General features: G+C 49.3%; 1 protein-coding gene across 6 annotated transcripts in view; it reads left to right on the top strand.

The window, feature by feature from the left end:
• The window catches only part of FMN1 (formin 1), a 294,798-nt gene that overhangs the window by 252,113 nt on the left and 23,020 nt on the right, over positions 1–19,665 (top strand). For all 6 annotated transcript variants that reach the window (XM_088456500.1, XM_088456499.1, XM_088456502.1 and 3 more), the window contains 3 exons: positions 1,576–1,668; positions 11,950–12,001; positions 12,487–12,636. In XM_088456500.1, coding sequence (XP_088312626.1) covers positions 1,576–1,668; positions 11,950–12,001; positions 12,487–12,636 — 295 coding nt within the window. The remainder of the gene's footprint in view (positions 1–1,575; positions 1,669–11,949; positions 12,002–12,486; positions 12,637–19,665) is intronic.

Genomic DNA, 19,665 nt, shown 5'->3' with positions numbered 1-19,665 from the left:
TATTCAATATAAAAACAGATGGTTACACGCTGTGATCTAAATACAATTAGCGCAAATAAATCATACACACCCAAGGTACAGCTGTTGCATACGCACGCGCTCTGGACCCAGATACCGGCATCAATATAGAAACCTCCGTCAACAGCAAGGCAAAAAGACTGGCATTCAGATTTAGAGAGCCCACATATATACTCTTACAGAGATAGGCAATACAATAGAACAGTTTGGCATGATTCCATTGGTTCTTCTTCCTGGTTCTTCTGTTACAGTTCATAGGTCAATTCGTATGGACACAATACAGCCTCCAACAGCCCTTTGTGTCCTTTTTCCCGCTGCATACTAAATCTAAGCTGGTTACATTACAGAGTACATTTTAATGGCAAAATATATTTAGCAATGGTACAGGCGCTGACTACTTCCGGCTGCAGCAAAACCACACAAAGATAAAACACCACTTTATCAAAAATTTTCAGCAATACTTCAAGAACAAGGGGTCCCGTCTGCGCCAAAAGGATTGTTCCAAACAAAGAAAAGTCCTCCTTCATCCACTGACGATGTTTCTCCAAAGCATATAAGTATAAACAGGAGAAAAGGAAATATAGACACTAATTAGGAATACGATCCTTCCAGAATCACTTCAGATAGAGAGAATTTCATTGGTCATTTGGGAAATTCTCTCTATCTGAAGTGATTCTGGAAGGATTGTCCTGTTTATACTTAGATGCTTTGGAGAAATATCGTCTGTGGATGAAGGAGGACTTTTCTTTGTTTGGAACAATCTTTTGGCGCAGACGGGACCCCGTGTTCTTGAAGTATTGTAGAGTACATTTTAATGTTTAACTCTCTATAGTCCATAGTTTGCAGACACATTTAGCGATCTTCTCACCGATGGTACCGGAAGTCTGCAAAGACACAGTGGATCAGTACAACACCAAACACGGTCTGCTTACCATATACTAAACCTTAGTTATCAATTTACATTTTTTTCGCAACATTAATAATACGGAATAAACCTTGAATATTACACTTTAATGCTAGGGAACCTTTTATGTAAGTGTGCAGTGTGTAAGTTTTGGGAAAAGACGCTAATTAGCGTTGTGCGACTACATGTTTGTGGAGTACACCATGGTACGTGTTTTGCAGGGTTAATCATTTTATATGTTTTAGTGACTCTGTATTTATATGGTGAGGACTTTTAACTTATTTCTATTGCATGGGAATCGCACGACACTATATAATAGCATCGCCGTATGTACTTATAATGGGCGAGATTCTCTAAAATGGCTCTGGGCAGCCATTTGCAAAATGGCGTCTCATTGCCATTTGCAAAATGGCGTAGTGCCGATTTAATTTTAAACCGATCCTGTCTCAACCAATTATCCGGCTTCGACAAAATAAATAAATATATATATATATATATATATATATATCTCAAGCAGGCAGGCTCTCTCGTGTAAATAGTATAATATTTTTTCTTTAGCTAGACTCAGATGTAAATGTGCTGTGGGTTAGGACATGGTGAAGGCTGATTCAATGATTAAGATGTTTCTGATTAATCACTTTTCTTCTTCTTAGTGTGTGAGAAGCAGGCAGACATGGTGACAAAGAATTCTCCAGAGAACCTGCTCCAACCCTTTAAGGACAGAATGACGGAGTTTATCAAGAAAGGTGAGTGCGCTTCAATGAAATGTCATCAAGTCAGAGACGTTGCCTGATGTGCGGTAGCTGGTGCCTTGCACAAAGCACTGCTTAATATTCACTCCCCTTACAAGGTCATCAGTTATTGTGCTTTTCATATATATTATAGTAATCCACACTCTCTAACACATGCAGTATATATAAATGCCTGTGTGCATTATAATTTATATAATAAGCTGATTGTTAACACTTCACTTTGCTTACAGCCTTTTGGTGACTCTAATGAATTTCAATTCTATTTATGCCCTTACTGTTTACTTACGTGTGTGTGTGTATATCACAAGGGGACTTCTCTTTCCCTAAGCTGTCCATATAAAAGTGCTAGTTCTTATTCCCAGTTTTCCTGGCGGCGCTGTATACCCTGGAGATTGCCACTCTATTGTTTTACCCAAGCCCCTGCAGCATTATAATTCGTCCCATTCCTCTGCTGAGATAACATTTTTATTAGAATCATATTGTTACAACATGTTCTGGCAGCACGGCAACGTACACATAAATAGTATTTGAAGTGCGTTGTATGAGGGAGATCATCTTGGACAGATGGCATGCAAGTGGAGAGGACACACAGCTATACAATTGTGAAACATGCAAATTGTGTTCAGACACCTTGTAACAGTTTCTACTGGAAGTGCAAGTTCACTAGGAACCTGTTCAACCACTGAGGTCTGTTAGAGAACGGCTGAGAGCGGTTTGGTGTAATATACAATGTTCTCGCCAGAAAAAATATTCATAGATTTACTAGACAGATTCTTTGATATAGAATGTATGAGAGCAATGTCAGATGTGTAGCGAAGACTAGACTGGAATTGTAAAAAGCCAATGTAACAAATTCTTACCTAAAATCTAGAACTGAAACAGCTGCATTAGAAGCTATTTCCACCAGAGGTAATGCAGCAAGACCGCTAAATCCACATACTGTTTGCTTTATTACCATATACTGTCAAACAAGATTGGTGGTAAGAACCAGCAGGGTACTTGCCGCTAGGCAATGCAAGTGGCCGCTTTGGGCGTGGAGGCAGACTGTCAGCACATTGATTGGACAGCTGCCGGGTGCCACTGTGTCTCACAGCATTCCTCTGCCCAGCTCTGCGTTGTGCTGTGTGTAACCAGTGACCAGTAACGTCACACGCACAGAGAGAGGAGCCTAGGAGAAGTTGTGGTGCTCCCTATACTGATGTCCAGAGAATGTACAAGGTGAGTGCCTTTGAAGGGAGAAGAGAGGAGGGGTACAGGGGGTGAGTGTGTGTTTGCTGCAAGTATATCATGAAGGCATGTCTTGTGTTTGTAAATGCATAACAAATAAGTCCTCTGTGTCAGTAAGGTGTGTGTCAGTAAAGGATATCTGTCGGTAAGCGTGTTTGTGTCAGTAAGCTGTGTGTGTGTCAGTAAGGGGTGTTTGTCAATAAGTATGTCGGTGTCATTAAGTGGTGTCTGTCAGTAAGTGTGTTTGTATCTGTGTCAGTAAGGGGTGTCATTTAGAGGTGCCTGTCGGTAATGATGTTTGTGTGTGTGAGCAGCTACTGTGTGTGTGCGGCTATGTGGCAGTGTGTGTATTCGGGCTATGGGTGCCGTGTGTGTGTCTGTGTGAGCATATACTGTATGGGGGAAGTGTGTGTGTGCAGCTATGGGTGCCACGTGTGCAGCTGTGGGGGCCGTGTGTCTGTGAGCAGCTACTGTATGGGGGAAGTGTGTGTGTGCGCGGCTATGTGGCAGTGTGTGTGTGCGCGGCTATGTGGCAGTGTGCGTGTGTGCTGCTATGGGTGCCGCGTGTGCGGCTATGGGGGCCGTGTGTGTGTGTATGTGTGTGTGTGTGTAAAATTGTATGCAGTTGAGGGAGTGGGGCCCCATGAGGTCTAAATCCGTCTCTAGTAAGAAATGAAGGGTTTTGCTAAAGAAAACAGATTGTGCCCCACAACGATCGTTTAGATGCCGTTAATGGCCAGCCAAACCTGTGTCCAAGTGTGAAGCATGGATGTAATGGGTAACAACATATTTCCTCCCTAAAGAACTTCAAAAGGTACATTTCTTAAGATGCACTTAGGGAGAGGCGTATCAAGCCTTTTAAAGAATACAATCTGCTTTAAACAGCTTCTATCTATCATTTATCAAGCATATTCTATAAATTGATAGCTACAAGGTAATTGGTTGCTATGGAAAACGTCTCCACCTGTCCTTTTGTGAGAACTTGATACAACTCCCCCTTATGAGTGCTATACACTGAAGTGCCAAAAGTTATGGGATAGATGCCTAGTATTATATAGGACCCCCTCTAGCCTGGCGAAATGCAGCACCTCAACGTGGCATCGATTCCACAAGTGGACAGAAGACCTCTGGAGAGATGCTGACCCATGATGCCTGGATAGCTTCCCGCAGCTCCCTGATATTTGTAGGTGCAGGATTTTGGGTGCGAATGGACCTATTCACTATGTGCCATAAATGCTCCTTTGGGTTCATGTTGGGCGAACGTTGTGGCCACACCATTTGCCTGAACTCTCCAGAATGCTCCTCGGACCAATTCAAGTCACCTTTGGGACCAATGATAAATTGCATTATCCTGCTGGAAAGGTCCATCGTTGTGAGGGTCCATGAAGGGCGCAAATGGCCATCAAGTAATGTATCGTAGCAGTTAATGGTCAATGATATGCTCAGGCTGGGAAAGCGGACCCAATCCATGCCAGGTGAACGCACCCCACACCATTAGGGAACCATAACCAACCTGCATGGTGCCTTGTTGACAACATGGCCTCATCGGGTCTGCGCCATACCCAAACCCTACCATCAGCCTGGAACAACTGAAACCATGGGTTATTGGACCACGCCACATGTTGCTTGTCCTCCAGGGTCCAATTAGTGACGTCACGAGCCCAGATGAGGACTGTGTCTGGTGTTGTAGTCTTAACAGGGGCACTTTGGTGGGTCAAAGAGATGTTAGATTGCAACTGATGCAAGTCTGGGCATTTCGAAGACGTCACCGTATGGTGACGCCACCTACCATTACCTTATACATACTGCTATCCCATGACTTTTTGCACTTCAGTGTATGTAATGAATAACTTGATGGAATTGATTGATGAGAGGCTTTATTTTGTTATTGATCAACTGTTTCGTCTCCAAATTGAATTCCCTTTTATAATGGCAATGACTGTATCGCATGTTCTAAATCAGTGTTTCTCAACCCCAGTTCTCAGCACCCCTAACAGTTCAGTTTCCAGACCACCTAGCAGATGCACAGGTGTATTACTAACTGTCACGTCCTAAATATCCCCAGGTGACCTGGAATACATCCCCTGTTTGGGGTCCTGACTTTTAGAACCACTTCTCTAAACTATTGGCTTTAGAAATTAAGGTGTTAAGATGAGACTTTAATAATGAATTCTCCAGTTGAAAAGCTACATTGAGAGACTGATATACTTTTTTTTTTTTAACATTAGCAATTTAAAAACTTTATATGACTAAAGTGTGCAAACAATTTATCAACCATGACCATAAATTAAACACAGTTGAGATGTTACACTCACAAATTACTAGTGTAGACCGTCCTTAAAAAATAAATACATTCCAAAACATTTACAGATCTTATCATTTCCTATTCCTTAGCATGTTCACATTAAGTTTAAATTCATGAAAAACTGTTAATTAATCTGTTATGAGATGCAACTAAAATGGGGTTTTGGGATGGTTATTTGCAAAACAACTTTTCCCACCTAAATGTAACAAAGTAGCTTTGCTGTATTTGTACAGAACATAACAAAGTAATTGTCCTGCTCGCTGTGCTGGAGCCCATATGCTGTGTACAGCGTATGGTACGGTGCTGCTCTTGAACAATTTGAGCATTCATACGTAGACTTTCTACTTCAGGGTCCATAGGGTATCCACAGGATACCTTGGGGTATAGGTGTGACGTCAGTCGCAGGGCACCAAAGAGTTAAGCTTTCAGCCTCCCAGGATGCACTAGGTCCCCCTCCTATACCCCGCCCCCGGGCCAAGGCACCTCAGTTTAGTTTGGTGCCCGGCCGGCGTCGGGTGCACCTGTCGGAGTGGGGGCTAGAAGAGCCCCTGAAGCTTTCTTCAGTGCAGCTGTGGTTGCACATCTGGATGTACAGCATGGACAGTCAGTCCTGACGTCCATGCTGTCTTCCCTACACCCCCACCGGTACCAGAACGCCGGTACCGATCCGGGGATGCTGGTGAGCATCTGGGGTCACAGCTAGCGGTGACCCCAGATGTTCCGGACCATGGCCGGATCCAAGGGGGACAAAGGTAAGCAGCGGGGTCCCGCGGTGGGTCCCCGCTGGTCACATGGTCCTAAGTCCCCAGGCAGGGGGCTCCCTGGGGACTGGCTGCAGCGTGGAGCCAGGTACTGAACCTGCGCTTTCCACTACCCCCTGGGACAGCGGACCGCAGCAGAGCGGTAGCGCTGCGGCGTCCCAGGGGTTAAATGCATGCCAGGGGAGCGCGCCTTCCCTGTCTCACAGCCGGCGCCTCCCCCGCTGCACACAGCCCTCTCTGCACTGTGCTGACTGGCCCTGTGTCAGCGCTCCTCCCCCAGGCCAGCTTCTCTCTGCTCCTCGGCGGCCATCTTCTCTGCAACGCATGGTGAACGCTGCTGGAAGACTGGAAGGAAGCATCGTGGTCTGGGTCCCCCCGCATACCTCTCCTCCGCTGTGGCTCAGGTCTGTGTATGCAGCGCTGTGTCCTACCAGGCCCTGTGTCTGTGTAGTTGAGTGATCAGCGCTGTTAGTGCAGGAATTGTTATTTCTCTGCATTGTATGTGACTGTGCTAGCGCTGCCTGTAACTTTTCTTCTCTAAACTGTCAGCTTTATTACTGTCCCTGTTCTTTCTGCTAAAGCCCTTGCGGTGCGGTGCTGCAGGGTGGTCTCTCGCCTATTTAATACTTAATTGGTGAGAGAGGTCACATACGTGGTGCCATCATGTCTGAAAGTGATTTTCCCCTCCGGCTACAGTGTACCACGTGCAAAGTACCGTTAGCGGAGGGGGAGGGTAGCGCGGAGGGCCTTTGCCGGCAGTGTTTGTCCATGGCGCGGCCTATTACGGTTACAGCACCGGTACAGGAGCCGCCCTGGGCTTGTTTAGCTCAGGCGTTAACAGCTTTAGTGGGCCAGTTAGCTCCGCAGCCCGCGTTTACTCCGATGGGTTTGTCCCAGCAGTCTGTGGTGTCGTCACCCATGCAGGGTTTCCCACGACAATTGGTGGTACCCCACAGTCTCCCTATTTCCCCGCTCCCGGGTTCTCAGGAGCCAGCGTGGGTTAACTCCCTGACGAGTTCTGTACAGCACTTATCGGATGTGTTGCAAGGGGAGTCTGTGATGCGGCCTCATAAAAGGCCGGTGGCGTCTCTGTCCGCTCCTTATGAGGATGACGAAGGGACGTCTGATGATGGGGAGATTATGCATCCTTACGATCAGGAACCTCTCCATACTAAGGACGCTGATGCTAAGTCCAAAGTATATATTCCTGGACTTATTCGGGCGGTCCGCACAACCTTGGTGATTGAGGACGAAGTTCCCCCAGCGGCTAAATCTAAGTATGCCTTTTTCAAAGATGTGAAGGGCGATGCCACAGTCTTTCTTCTTTCGGGTCAGTTGGTGGACCATTTAGAGGAGGCGTGGAAACAACCTGGCAAAAGATACCAGCCGCAGAGACGCCTGGCGGTGGCTTATCCGTTCGCGGATAATTATTTTGCTAAGTGGGAATCCCCTCCACAGGTGGATTCTCACGTGACCCGTCTTGTCCGTAGTGCCACATTGCCGATGCCATCCATGTCCTCCCTTAAGGATGCTACGGACTGCAAGGTAGAATTCTGCCTGAAGTCCGCTTATTCCCTTGCAGGGGGGGCAGCACGGCCGGCTATGGCCATTTGCTGGGTTGCCAGAGCGATGGAGCGCTGGGCGGATTCATTAGAGGCTTCTTTTGAATCCGACTGTCCGGCCGAACAGGCGGAGTTGATTGGCAATCTCCGTGATTCGGCCACCTACATCAACGAGGCGGCTCTAGACATTAGTACTCTGGTGTCTAGAATTTCTTCAGCAGCGGTAGCTGCTCGTCGCACCTTGTGGCTGCGATCCTGGAAGGCGGACGCAGATTCCAAGAAAGGTCTGGAAGCGTTGCCGTTTACCGGAGAAGTTCTCTTCGGTCCGGATCTGGATAAGATTGTGGCCACGCTGGCGGCAGCCAAATCTGCTTGTCTTCCGTCGGCCGCTGCTCCTTCTGGTTCTGGACCATCGTCCTTTCGGTCATCTAGGGCCCAGGGCAGGCCCAAACCACAGTCGTTTCCTCGACAGGCTGGCCCTAAGAAATCGGTCAAGCCCCGGAAACAGGCATGGAGTACCAGACGTCCGGCCCCCAAGCCAGATGACAAGCCTGCGGCCTGACGGTCCGGGTCTCCCCTTGGGGGATCCCAGGGTGGGAGGCCGCCTGCTACAGTTCGCCCAGTGTTGGTCGACCACTACGACAGACACTTGGGTTCTGGAGGTGGTTTTCCACGGTTACGCCCTCTCCTTCCGGCACAGACCCCCGGCTCGATTCTTCACCACGGGTCTGCCATCAGACCGGAACAAGGCTACGGAGCTGCGGAAGGTATTGCACACTATGCTCCAGGCTGGAGTTATAGTGCCTGTTCCATTCTCCCAGAGGGGCCAGGGTTTCTATTCAAATCTATTTTTGGTACAGAAACCCAATGGGTCATATCGTCCGATTCTCAACCTCAAAGCACTCAACAAGTCTTTGCGGGTCCTGAAGTTTCGGATGGAGACCCTACTGTCCATCATTCTGGCGCTGGAACCTGGGGACTACATGGTGTCATTGGACATACAGGACGCTTACCTGCATGTCCCTATTCTTTTGCGCCATCAACAGTTCCTCAGGTTTGCAATCCGCAGCGACCACTTCCAGTTTCGGGCGTTACCTTTTGGCCTGGCGACAGCACCACGTGTTTTCACCAAGGTGATGGCGGTCATGGCGGCTTCTCTGCGGCTGCAGGGAGTCCGCATGTTGCCGTACTTGGACGACCTGTTATTGGTGGCAGGATCTCCAGAGCTCCTGTTACGCCACTTGGACCTGACCATTGCACTGCTGCAACGGCACGGCTGGTTAATCAACTGGCAGAAGTCCACTCTAATCCCGTCTCGGAGGATTCTGCATCTTGGAGCCTTATTGGACTCGGGACAGCAAAGGATCTTCGTGACGGAGGACAAGATCTCTGCTTTACAGTCAAGGGTGCGCAGTTGTCTGCACAGCCGCCGGGTGTCCTTACACTCGGCGATGAGGTTACTGGGCTCCATGGTGTCGGTGTTCGACATGGTAGAATACGCCCAGTTTCACTCCAGACCTCTGCAGCACCTGATCCTGTCCAAGTGGAACGGGCTGCCTCAGTCTCTGAAGTCCCAGACGATTGTGCTCACCCCGGAGGTTCGCCTGTCCCTTGCGTGGTGGTTACAGACGACCCACCTCAACAAGGGACGTCCATTCTGGGTTCCAAATTGGGTCCTGTTGACAACGGACGCCAGTCTTCGGGGCTGGGGAGCAGTTTCGGGTCCACACTTGTTCCAGGGAAGGTGGACGCCGACAGAAGCGGAGCTTCCAATAAATATCTTAGAACTCCGTGCGGTCTTCAATGCTCTCCAGCAGGCACAGCGGTTTCTCCAGGGTCACCCGGTGCAGGTCCAGTCGGACAACGCTACCACCGTGGCCTACATAAACAGGCAAGGAGGAACTCGCAGTCGGGCGGCTCTCGTAGAGGTCTCTCGGATCCTGGTTTGGGCGGAGCGCAATCTTCCGGCCATATCAGCGGTCTTCATCCCGGGAGTGCTAAATTGGGAGGCGGACTTTCTAAGTCGCCAGGACGTTCATCCGGGGGAATGGTCCCTGCACCCGGACGTTTTTCAACTACTGGTGGACAGGTGGGGTCTTCCAGAAATCGACCTCATGGCGTCCCGGCACAACAACAAGTTGCCGGTGTACGGGTCTCGGACAAGAGACGAAGGGGCGTCTCTGGTGGATGCTCTGTCCGTCCGGTGGACGTTCCGGCTCGCATACCTGTTCCCTCCGGTCTCCCTTCTTCCACGGGTAATCCGGAAATTCAAACAGGAAGGAGGGACGCTCCTGTTGATAGCTCCCGCGTGGCCCAGACGGCACTGGTTCTCAGACCTTCAGGGTCTGTCCGTGTGACAGTCCTCTGCGGTTGCCGCTACGACCGGACCTTCTGTCTCAGGGTCCTTGTCTTCACCCGGACCTGACTCGGCTGTCTTTGACGGCGTGGCTGTTGAGACGGCCATGCTGAGGTCCCGGGGGTTTTCCAGCTCTGTGGTGCGTACCATGTTACGAGCTCGGAAACCGTCTTCCGCGAGGATATACCATCGCGTGTGGCATACGTTCTTCCAGTGGTGTCGACCGAGAGGTTATGCACCGCGGAAGTTTCGTCTGTCTCGGATTCTCGCCTTCCTGCAAGCGGGACTAGATCATGGGCTTCGCCTTGCTTCTTTGAAGGTACAGGTTTCGGCCCTATCTGTCTGGTTTCACCGTAGGATTGCTACAATCCCGGATGTGCGCACCTTTATGCAAGGTGTTCTCCGTATTCAGCCGCCCTTTGTTCCACCTGTGGCGCCTTGGGATTTGGCTGTGGTCCTGAGGGCTCTCCAAGGACCGCCGTTTGAACCACTGGGCTCAGTGGATATTAAATGGCTAACAGCTAAGACTGTTTTCCTTCTGGCCATTGCTTCGGCCAGACGTGTTTCTGAGTTAGGGGCTCTTTCTTGTAGACCCCCTTTCTTGGTTTTTCATGGGAACAGGGCAGTGCTCCGCACTCGGCCCGAGTTTCTTCCCAAAGTTGTTTCCCAGTCTCATGTTAACGAGGAAATAGTTGTTCCGGCCTTTAACTCACCGGGTCTTTCCGTGGGTGAGGCCTCTTTGGATGTTGTGCGGGCCTTAAGGACTTATGTTGACCGCACTTCTTCGTTTTGGAAGTCGGACGCTTTGTTTGTCCTCTATGGCTTCCGTAAAAAGGGTTGGCCTGCTTCAAAGCAAACTTTGGCAGCCTGGATCCGTATGGCTATTTCTGAAGCTTATCTTCATGAAGGCCTACCGGTCCCTCCTTCTCTGAAGGCTCATTCCACTAGGTTTGTGGGTCCTTCGTGGGCAGCTCGACGTGGTGCCTCGGCAGTTCAGATCTGCAAGGCTGCTACGTGCTCTTCTGTCCATACCTTCGTGAGGTATTACAGGTTTGACACCTTCGCCTCTCAGGATGCTTCCTTCGGGCGGCGGATTCTCCTTTCTGCACAGGAGCGTCCCCACCCTTAAAGGATACTGCTTTGGGACATCCCCAAGGTATCCTGTGGATACCCTATGGACCCTGAAGTAGAAAATATGAGATATGGTAAGAACTTACCCTTGTTATCTCTATTTCTACGAAGTCCATAGGGTTCCACAGGACTCCCGCCCTATCGCACCTGTGCTGCAGATGGGCTTTGCTCTGGTCACCGGTTTTCCGTCTCCCTCTGGTGAGAATGTGATTCTTGTATGTGTCCAGATCTTTGTTCTCTCTCTTCCTTCTCCTCCTCCGGCCTATGGCTTGGTAACTAACTGAGGTGCCTTGGCCCGGGGGCGGGGTATAGGAGGGGAACCTAGTGCATCCTGGGAGGCTGAAAGCTTAACTCTTTGGTGCCCTGCGACTGACATCACACCTATACCCCAAGGTATCCTGTGGAACCCTATGGACTTCGTAGAAATAGAGATAACAAGGGTAAGTTCTTACCATATCTCATATTTTTTCCATAGATGAATAGGAATATTTTTACTAAAGTGCGGGTTAATAGGCGTGGAGGAGTTGCCCGTAGCAACCAATCCGATATTAATAATCTAAGTAAAATCTGGTTGCTATGGGCAACAACCACACTTTAACTAGAGGTAGTCCTAATTGAATTCCGTAGTATTTACAGTATATTCAGAAATAATGGTAAATATAAATTAATGCACAAAGGAATGCGGTATGTGTGGTTAGATCATGTTGTCTTAGTAATTTTGAAGACAAACTGTCTCTATCTCACTAAAAACGATCTAGCTTATGCCTTATAAAAAATATATATATATATATATATATATATATATATATATACAGTATGTTTTTGCTGATATTTTCCTTCTGGCTTACAGCATTGTTAAACGCTGAATTCTGGCTTTATGTTCTATGTTATGTCTCTTTTAACATTCATCTTAATTAACTCCATTTTTTCCAGCCAAAGAAGAATACAAAACAGAGGAAGGTAACCTGAGCAAAGCACAGAGCAGGTAACAGGACTTTTTCCTGTAATTCAGCCTCTCAGTCCCCTCTCGCTGGTGGAGCCCGTGCACCTGGTCTCCATATTGATAACGTCATGCATGCTGGGACCTTTATTTATATATAGCTTATACATGCACAGGAGTTATTCCCTTTTAACTCTGAGAACTACACATCTAGGTACAGATTTTTTCCATTACTGGATGTAAAGAATTCTTAGTCTTAGCATAGGGTTAGATACATAAAATATATATTTAGAATCTAATTTATGACTATAGCCAGCATGATTGGATCATGTTTGTTTAGGTTTATGGTTTCCTGTAAACTCTAGTTACCTGGTATATATATTTATTTTTCCCGAAGGTTAAGACTATACTAATTTTTTTTGTCTGCGGATTTTTTTCTTTTATTGGTGGAGATGGTAAGGGGCAAGTGGGGAAACGTATCCTCTTCCTAGGAGATCATGCTTGCTGACAGCTCCTCTTCCCACTCATAGCTTTGAAGAAACCGTTGGGTATTTTGGAGCCAAGCCAAAGCCCGGCGAGAAGGAAATGAGCCCCAACTCCTTCTTTGTGGTGTGGTACGAATTCTGCGGTGACTTCAAGAGTGTTTGGAAACGAGAGAGCAAAGCCCTCTCGACAGAAAGGTACGTTTCCAATCAAGATCCTTCCTTGCATTACACAGCATCTGGGCCGCCCAAATTACAGTCACTCGTCCCACAGGCGCCTTTGTTTTCTTTTCGGATCAAATGGACATCAAGGGAAGGTGATTTCCCCCCCCCAGGGCTCCAGAGGGAACCCGCCAGCGGCTGCCTGTCCTCACGAAAAGATAAACACGCCAGATCCGATAAGTTACACTTTTCTTTACCGCTTCCAATTACTTGCTAGTAAAATGAAAGGAGACCTCTGCTAATTTGGAACAGATTCCGCCTCCTTCTCTGGTGCTGTTTCCCTTGTATCTTTTTTTTTATTGTTGCTGGTGTCTGAGTTGCATAAAATGAGCTGATGTGGGTCCTAAGTTCTAAACGTAAGTCTTACTATGTGGGCAGAACTATCAGAATGATTTGGGATGTTTTTCTTAAGAGCAGCAGGTCAGAATTAAGCAATAGTTTGAGCACCATGAGATTTGTGATTCAGTGGTCGGATCTGAGTAGCCTCCTGTTCAGGGCAGCAAACTGTCACCATCTTTCCCTGCATGCTCGGGGAATTTCCCCTGGTATGTTTAGCACGGGTTCATTGCGTTACCAATATTAAACTCTGCTGGGCCCTGCAGATACTAATGCAGCAGAGCAAGTGAAAATATTGCACAGTACCATTTCTCTTGAGAGAACATTTGTTATTAACAATTATACATAAAGTTTATGTTCTGTTTTATAGGGTAACAGAGTTGGGCTAGATCACAGTATTGCAGGATTCCTAAGGTCATATTTTCAGGCATGTTTCTGTATTTTTACATTGTCTAAAGGCCGCGATGGAAAAGTCTATAAATAAAGCACGGACAGAACCTTCTGACAGAAGTCTGCTCCAGCTTCTGATTGTTAATACTGTACTACACACACACAACACTGTGTCCTGTCTGCGCTGATTTTTTTTACTATTATAAGCCCCTCTAGTAGTAATTCTCTATCCACACAGTAAAGGTGCCCATCCATTAGCAGACCTCAAAGCGACTTCAAGATTACGACATTGTAATCGTGCAGTCGTTTGTCAGTCTGTGATGTGCCTACACTGAGCGAGCAGTCAGTCAGTGTAGGCACATCAATCATCTACAAACATGCTGAACCTGATGTTATTGTCAGGTTGTCCAACATGTTTGCAAGATGATAGATGTCTAAACGACCAGCGGGAGTGCACCATCGCTGGTCATTTTAGACATCTCTTAAACAATCTGCAAACTATTTTCAAACGTTATCGTTCAATCGCTCAATTGAATCGTCTAGTGGATGGGCACCTTAACTCAGCGATTCTTGATCTAATATAATTGCCACCACAAGGGGGCATATCCAAATAAGTGTGAGTTTTACAGCATGGGGGAAACTCTGGGTTTTATATCCTGGAGCTATTCAATTATTCAGCCTTTTCCCTGCAAGGTAACCCACTGATTCCGGTGTGAAATGCAGAATATAATGGGTTTCCCTGCGCGTTAATTACCCTAGGTGCATTTTTACTCTGACTTAGCCTCGCAGCTCCTGAGGCTGCGAGGAAAGTGCACCCTCTTGTAAATTACTTTATTTAACATGAGAGCCTATGCACATAATTATACTGTAGCAACTAGATGACCACCCACCAGAATCACTTCTTACACACCTATATATTACACATTTCCTTATATAGAGCTAATAAAAGGCTTGCTGATTTCTGCCTGCTGCTCACCCCCCTGTCCCCGTCTCCCTGCCTTTTAATGCTGTCCGAATGTCTTGTTCCGACATAAACCTGGAAACTGAGCAGTGCGAGGCTCTGTGGCATTTATTTTATTGACTAAAATAAATCAATTAAGAGATTTAAACAGTGTAACGCAGTGTGGTGGGAAAGGGGTAGCCAGATGCATTTATTAGTTTGAAGTTGAATCTGCAGCCTCCTGTGGGACATGTAAAGCTCCAGCAGGGGAGCAGAGGGGGAATGTTTTCTAAGTGGCAACACACTTAATGCAGAAATTTCCAGATGAATGTGCCCAACCTACTTTACAGAAGTATAACTGGGTGCGCAGTCCAGTCTGGTTGCAGATGCTTTTACAGTTTGGTTTTGCTTAGTTGTCTTATTTTGTTGTGGTTTTTTTATTCTTTTTTTTTTATTTAAAAAAACACTTTATATGTCAGCTTCGACCTCTGAAGCTAAAGCAGCCATGCAGTTACAGCCACAATGTATATGTTACAGATGCCACTTAAAAAGTTAGTAATAGTTTTAATGTTAAAATCATAACAAACATTATCAGCGTATTTGAGAGAAAAAAAATCACTGGTTAAAATGGTTTCTTCTGCAAATGTGATTGGGGGAGAGAATTGGTTTATTCTTTGCATGTTTAGTTTTTCTTCCTTGCACAAGTTGGGGTTACTGACTGGTTGGTGCTCCTGGCTTGTTATGGTCTAATTTGTAAAGTGCATCAGGATCTTCAGGCACTACATAAACTAATGTTCATTAATAATTGTCCAAAATTAAACCTTAAATTATGGGGGATACACAGTATGTCTAAATTCTGGGTGGGAAATAAGCATCATGCTTTTAGAAAAGAACCATATTTTCTACTTCAGGGTCCATAGGGTATCCACAGGATACCTTGGGGTATAGGTGTGACGTCAGTCGCAGGGCACCAAAGAGTTAAGCTTTCAGCCTCCCAGGATGCACTAGGTCCCCCTCCTATACCCCGCCCCCGGGCCAAGGCACCTCAGTTTAGTTTGGTGCCCGGCCGGCGTCGGGTGCACCTGTCGGAGTGGGGGCTAGAAGAGCCCCTGAAGCTTTCTTCAGTGCAGCTGTGGCTGCACATCTGGATGTACAGCATGGACAGTCAGTCCTGACGTCCATGCTGTCTTCCCTACACCCCCGCCGGTACCAGAACGCCGGTACCGATCCGGGGATGCTGGTGAGCATCTGGGGTCACAGCTAGCGGTGACCCCAGATGTTCCGGACCATGGCCGGATCCAAGGGGGACAAAGGTAAGCAGCGGGGTCCCGCGGTGGGTCCCCGCTGGTCACATGGTCCTAAGTCCCCAGGCAGGGGGCTCCCTGGGGACTGGCTGCAGCGTGGAGCCAGGTACTGAACCTGCGCTTTCCACTACCCCCTGGGACAGCGGACCGCAGCAGAGCGGTAGCGCTGCGGCGTCCCAGGGGTTAAATGCATGCCAGGGGAGCGCGCCTTCCCTGTCTCACAGCCGGCGCCTCCCCCGCTGCACACAGCCCTCTCTGCACTGTGCTGACTGGTCCTGTGTCAGCGCTCCTCCCCCAGGCCAGCTTCTCTCTGCTCCTCAGCGGCCATCTTCTCTGACAACGCATGGTGAACGCTGCTGGAAGTCTGGAAGGAAGCATCGTTTTCTGGGTCCCCCCGCATACCTCTCCTCCGCTGTGGCTCAGGTCTGTGTATGCAGCGCTGTGTCCTACCAGGCCCTGTGTCTGTGTAGTTGAGTGATCAGCGCTGTTAGTGCAGGAATTGTTATTTCTCTGCATTGTATGTGACTGTGCTAGCGCTGCCTGTAACTTTTCTTCTCTAAACTGTCAGCTTTATTACTGTCCCTGTTCTTTCTGCTAAAGCCCTTGCGGTGCGGTGCTGCAGGGTGGTCTCTCGCCTATTTAATACTTAATTGGTGAGAGAGGTCACATACGTGGTGCCATCATGTCTGAAAGTGATTTTCCCCTCCGGCTACAGTGTACCACGTGCAAAGTACCGTTAGCGGAGGGGGAGGGTAGCGCGGAGGGCCTTTGCCGGCAGTGTTTGTCCATGGCGCGGCCTATTACGGTTACAGCACCGGTACAGGAGCCGCCCTGGGCTTGTTTCGCTCAGGCGTTAACAGCTTTAGTGGGCCAGTTAGCTCCGCAGCCCGCGTTTACTCCGATGGGTTTGTCCCAGCAGTCTGTGGTGTCGTCACCCATGCAGGGGTTCCCACGACAATTGGTGGTACCCCACAGTCTCCCTATTTCCCCGCTCCCGGGTTCTCAGGAGCCAGCGTGGGTTAACTCCCTGACGAGTTCTGTACAGCACTTGTCGGATGTGTTGCAAGGGGAGTCTGTGATGCGGCCTCATAAAAGGCCGGTGGCGTCTCTGTCCGCTCCTTATGAGGATGACGAAGGGACGTCTGATGATGGGGAGATTCTGGATCCTTACGATCAGGAACCTCTCCATACTAAGGACGCTGATGCTAAGTCTAAAGTATATATTCCTGGACTTATTCGGGCGGTCCGCACAGCCTTGGTGATTGAGGACGAAGTCCCCCCAGCGGCTAAATCTAAGTATGCCTTTTTCAAAGATGTGAAGGGCGATGCCACAGTCTTTCCTCTTTCGGGTCAGTTGGTGGACCATTTAGAGGAGGCGTGGAAACAACCTGGCAAAAGATACCAGCCGCAGAGACGCCTGGCGGTGGATTATCCGTTTGCGGATAATTATTTTGCTAAGTGGGAATCCCCTCCACAGGTGGATTCTCACGTGACCCGTCTTGTCCGTAGTGCCACATTGCCGATGCCATCCATGTCCTCCCTTAAGGATGCTACGGACTGCAAGGTAGAAATCTGCCTGAAGTCCGCTTATTCCCTTGCAGGGGGGGCAGCACGGCCGGCTATGGCCATTTGCTGGGTTGCCAGAGCGATGGAGCGCTGGGCGGATTCATTAGAGGCTTCTTTTGAATCCGACTGTCCGGCCGAACAGGCGGAGTTGATTGGCAATCTCCGTGATTCGGCCACCTACATCAACGAGGCGGCTCTAGACATTAGTACTCTGGTGTCTAGAATTTCTTCAGCAGCGGTAGCTGCTCGTCGCACCTTGTGGCTGCGATCCTGGAAGGCGGACGCAGATTCCAAGAAAGGTCTGGAAGCGTTGCCGTTTACCGGAGAAGTTCTCTCCGGTCCGGATCTGGATAAGATTGTGGCCACGCTGGCGGCAGCCAAATCTGCTTGTCTCCCGTCGGCCGCTGCTCCTTCTGGTTCTGGACCATCGTCCTTTCGGTCATCTAGGGCCCAGGGCAGGCCCAAACCACAGTCGTTTCCTCGACAGGCTGGCCCTAAGAAATCGGTCAAGCCCCGGAAACAGGCATGGAGTACCAGACGTCCGGCCCCCAAGCCAGATGACAAGCCTGCGGCCTGACGGTCCGGGTCTCCCCTTGGGGGATCCCAGGGTGGGAGGCCGCCTGCTGCAGTTCTCCCGGTGTTGGTCGTTCACTACGACAGACACTTGGGTTCTGGAGGTGGTCTCCCATGGGTACGCCCTCTCCTAACGGCACAGACCCCCGGCTCGATTCTTCACCACGGGTCTACCATCAGACCGGAACAAGGCTACGGAGCTGCGGAAGGTATTGCACACTATGCTCCAGGCTGGAGTTATAGTGCCTGTTCCATTCTCCCAGAGGGGCCAGGGTTTCTATTCAAATCTATTTTTGGTACAGAAACCCAATGGGTCATATCGTCCGATTCTCAACCTCAAAGCACTCAACAAGTCTTTGCGGGTCCCGAAGTTTCGGATGGAGACCCTACGGTCCATCATTCTGTCGCTGGAACCTGGGGACTACATGGTGTCATTGGACATACAGGACGCTTACCTGCATGTCCCTATTCTTTTGCGCCATCAAGAGTTCCTTCGGTTTGCAATCCACAGCGACCACTTCCAGTTTCGGGCGTTACCTTTTGGCCTGGCGACAGCACCACGTGTTTTCACCAAGGTGATGGCGGTCATGGCGGCTTCTCTGCGGCTGCAAGGAGTCCGCATGTTGCCGTACTTGGACGACCTGTTATTGGTGGCAGGATCTCCAGAGCTCCTGTTACACCACTTGGACCTGACCATTGCACTGCTGCAACGGCACGGCTGGCTAATCAACTGGCAGAAGTCCACTCTAATCCCGTCTCTGAGGATTCTGCATCTTGGAGCCTTATTGGACTCGGGACAGCAAAGGATCTTCGTGACGGAGGACAAGATCTCTGCTTTACAGTCAAGGGTGCGCAGTTGTCTGCACAGCCGCCGGGTGTCCTTACACTCGGCGATGAGGTTACTGGGCTCCATGGTGTCGGTGTTCGACATGGTGGAATACGCCCAGTTTCACTCCAGACCTCTGCAGCACCTGATCCTGTCCAAGTGGAACGGGCTGCCTCAGTCTCTGAAGTCCCAGACGATTGTGCTCACCCCGGAGGTTCGCCTGTCCCTTGCGTGGTGGTTAAAGACGACCCACCTCAACAAGGGACGTCCGTTCTGGGTTCCAAATTGGTTCCTGTTGACAACGGACGCCAGTCTTCGGGGCTGGGGAGCAGTTTCGGGTCCACACTTGTTCCAGGGCAGGTGGACGCCGACAGAAGCGGAGCTTCCAATAAATATCTTGGAACTCCGTGCGGTCTTCAATGCTCTCCTGCAGGCACAGCGGTTTCTCCAGGGTCACCCGGTGCAGGTCCAGTCGGACAACGCTACCACCGTGGCCTACATAAACAGGCAAGGAGGAACTCGCAGTCGGGCGGCTCTCGTAGAGGTCTCTCGGATCCTGGTTTGGGCGGAGCGCAATCTTCCGGCCATATCAGCGGTCTTCATCCCGGGAGTGCTAAATTGGGAGGCGGACTTTCTAAGTCGCCAGGAAGTTCATCCAGGGGAATGGTCCCTGCACCCGGACGTTTTTCAACTACTGGTGGACAGGTGGGGTCTTCCAGAAATCGACCTCATGGCGTCCCGGCACAACAACAAGTTGCCGGTTGTACGGGTCTCGCACAAGAGACGAAGGGGCGTCTCTGGTGGATGCTCTGTCCGTCCGGTGGACGTTCCGGTTCGCATACCTGTTCCCTCCGGTCTCCCTTCTTCCACTGGTAATCCTGAAATTCAAACAGGAAGGAGGGTCGCTCCTGTTGATAGCTCCCGCGTGGCCCAGACGGCACTGGTTCTCAGACCTTCAGGGTCTGTCCGTGGACAGTCCTCTGCGGTTGCCGCTACGACCGGACCTTCTGTCTCAGGGTCCTTGTCTTCACCCGGACCTGACTCGGCTGTCTTTGACGGCGTGGCTGTTG

The sequence above is a fragment of the Taudactylus pleione genome, unplaced genomic scaffold, assembly GCF_031769625.1.
Source record: "Taudactylus pleione unplaced genomic scaffold, aTauple2 ptg000707l, whole genome shotgun sequence".
Classification (NCBI taxonomy): domain Eukaryota; kingdom Metazoa; phylum Chordata; class Amphibia; order Anura; family Myobatrachidae; genus Taudactylus; species Taudactylus pleione.
This window is presented reverse-complemented; position numbering and strand designations above follow the sequence as displayed.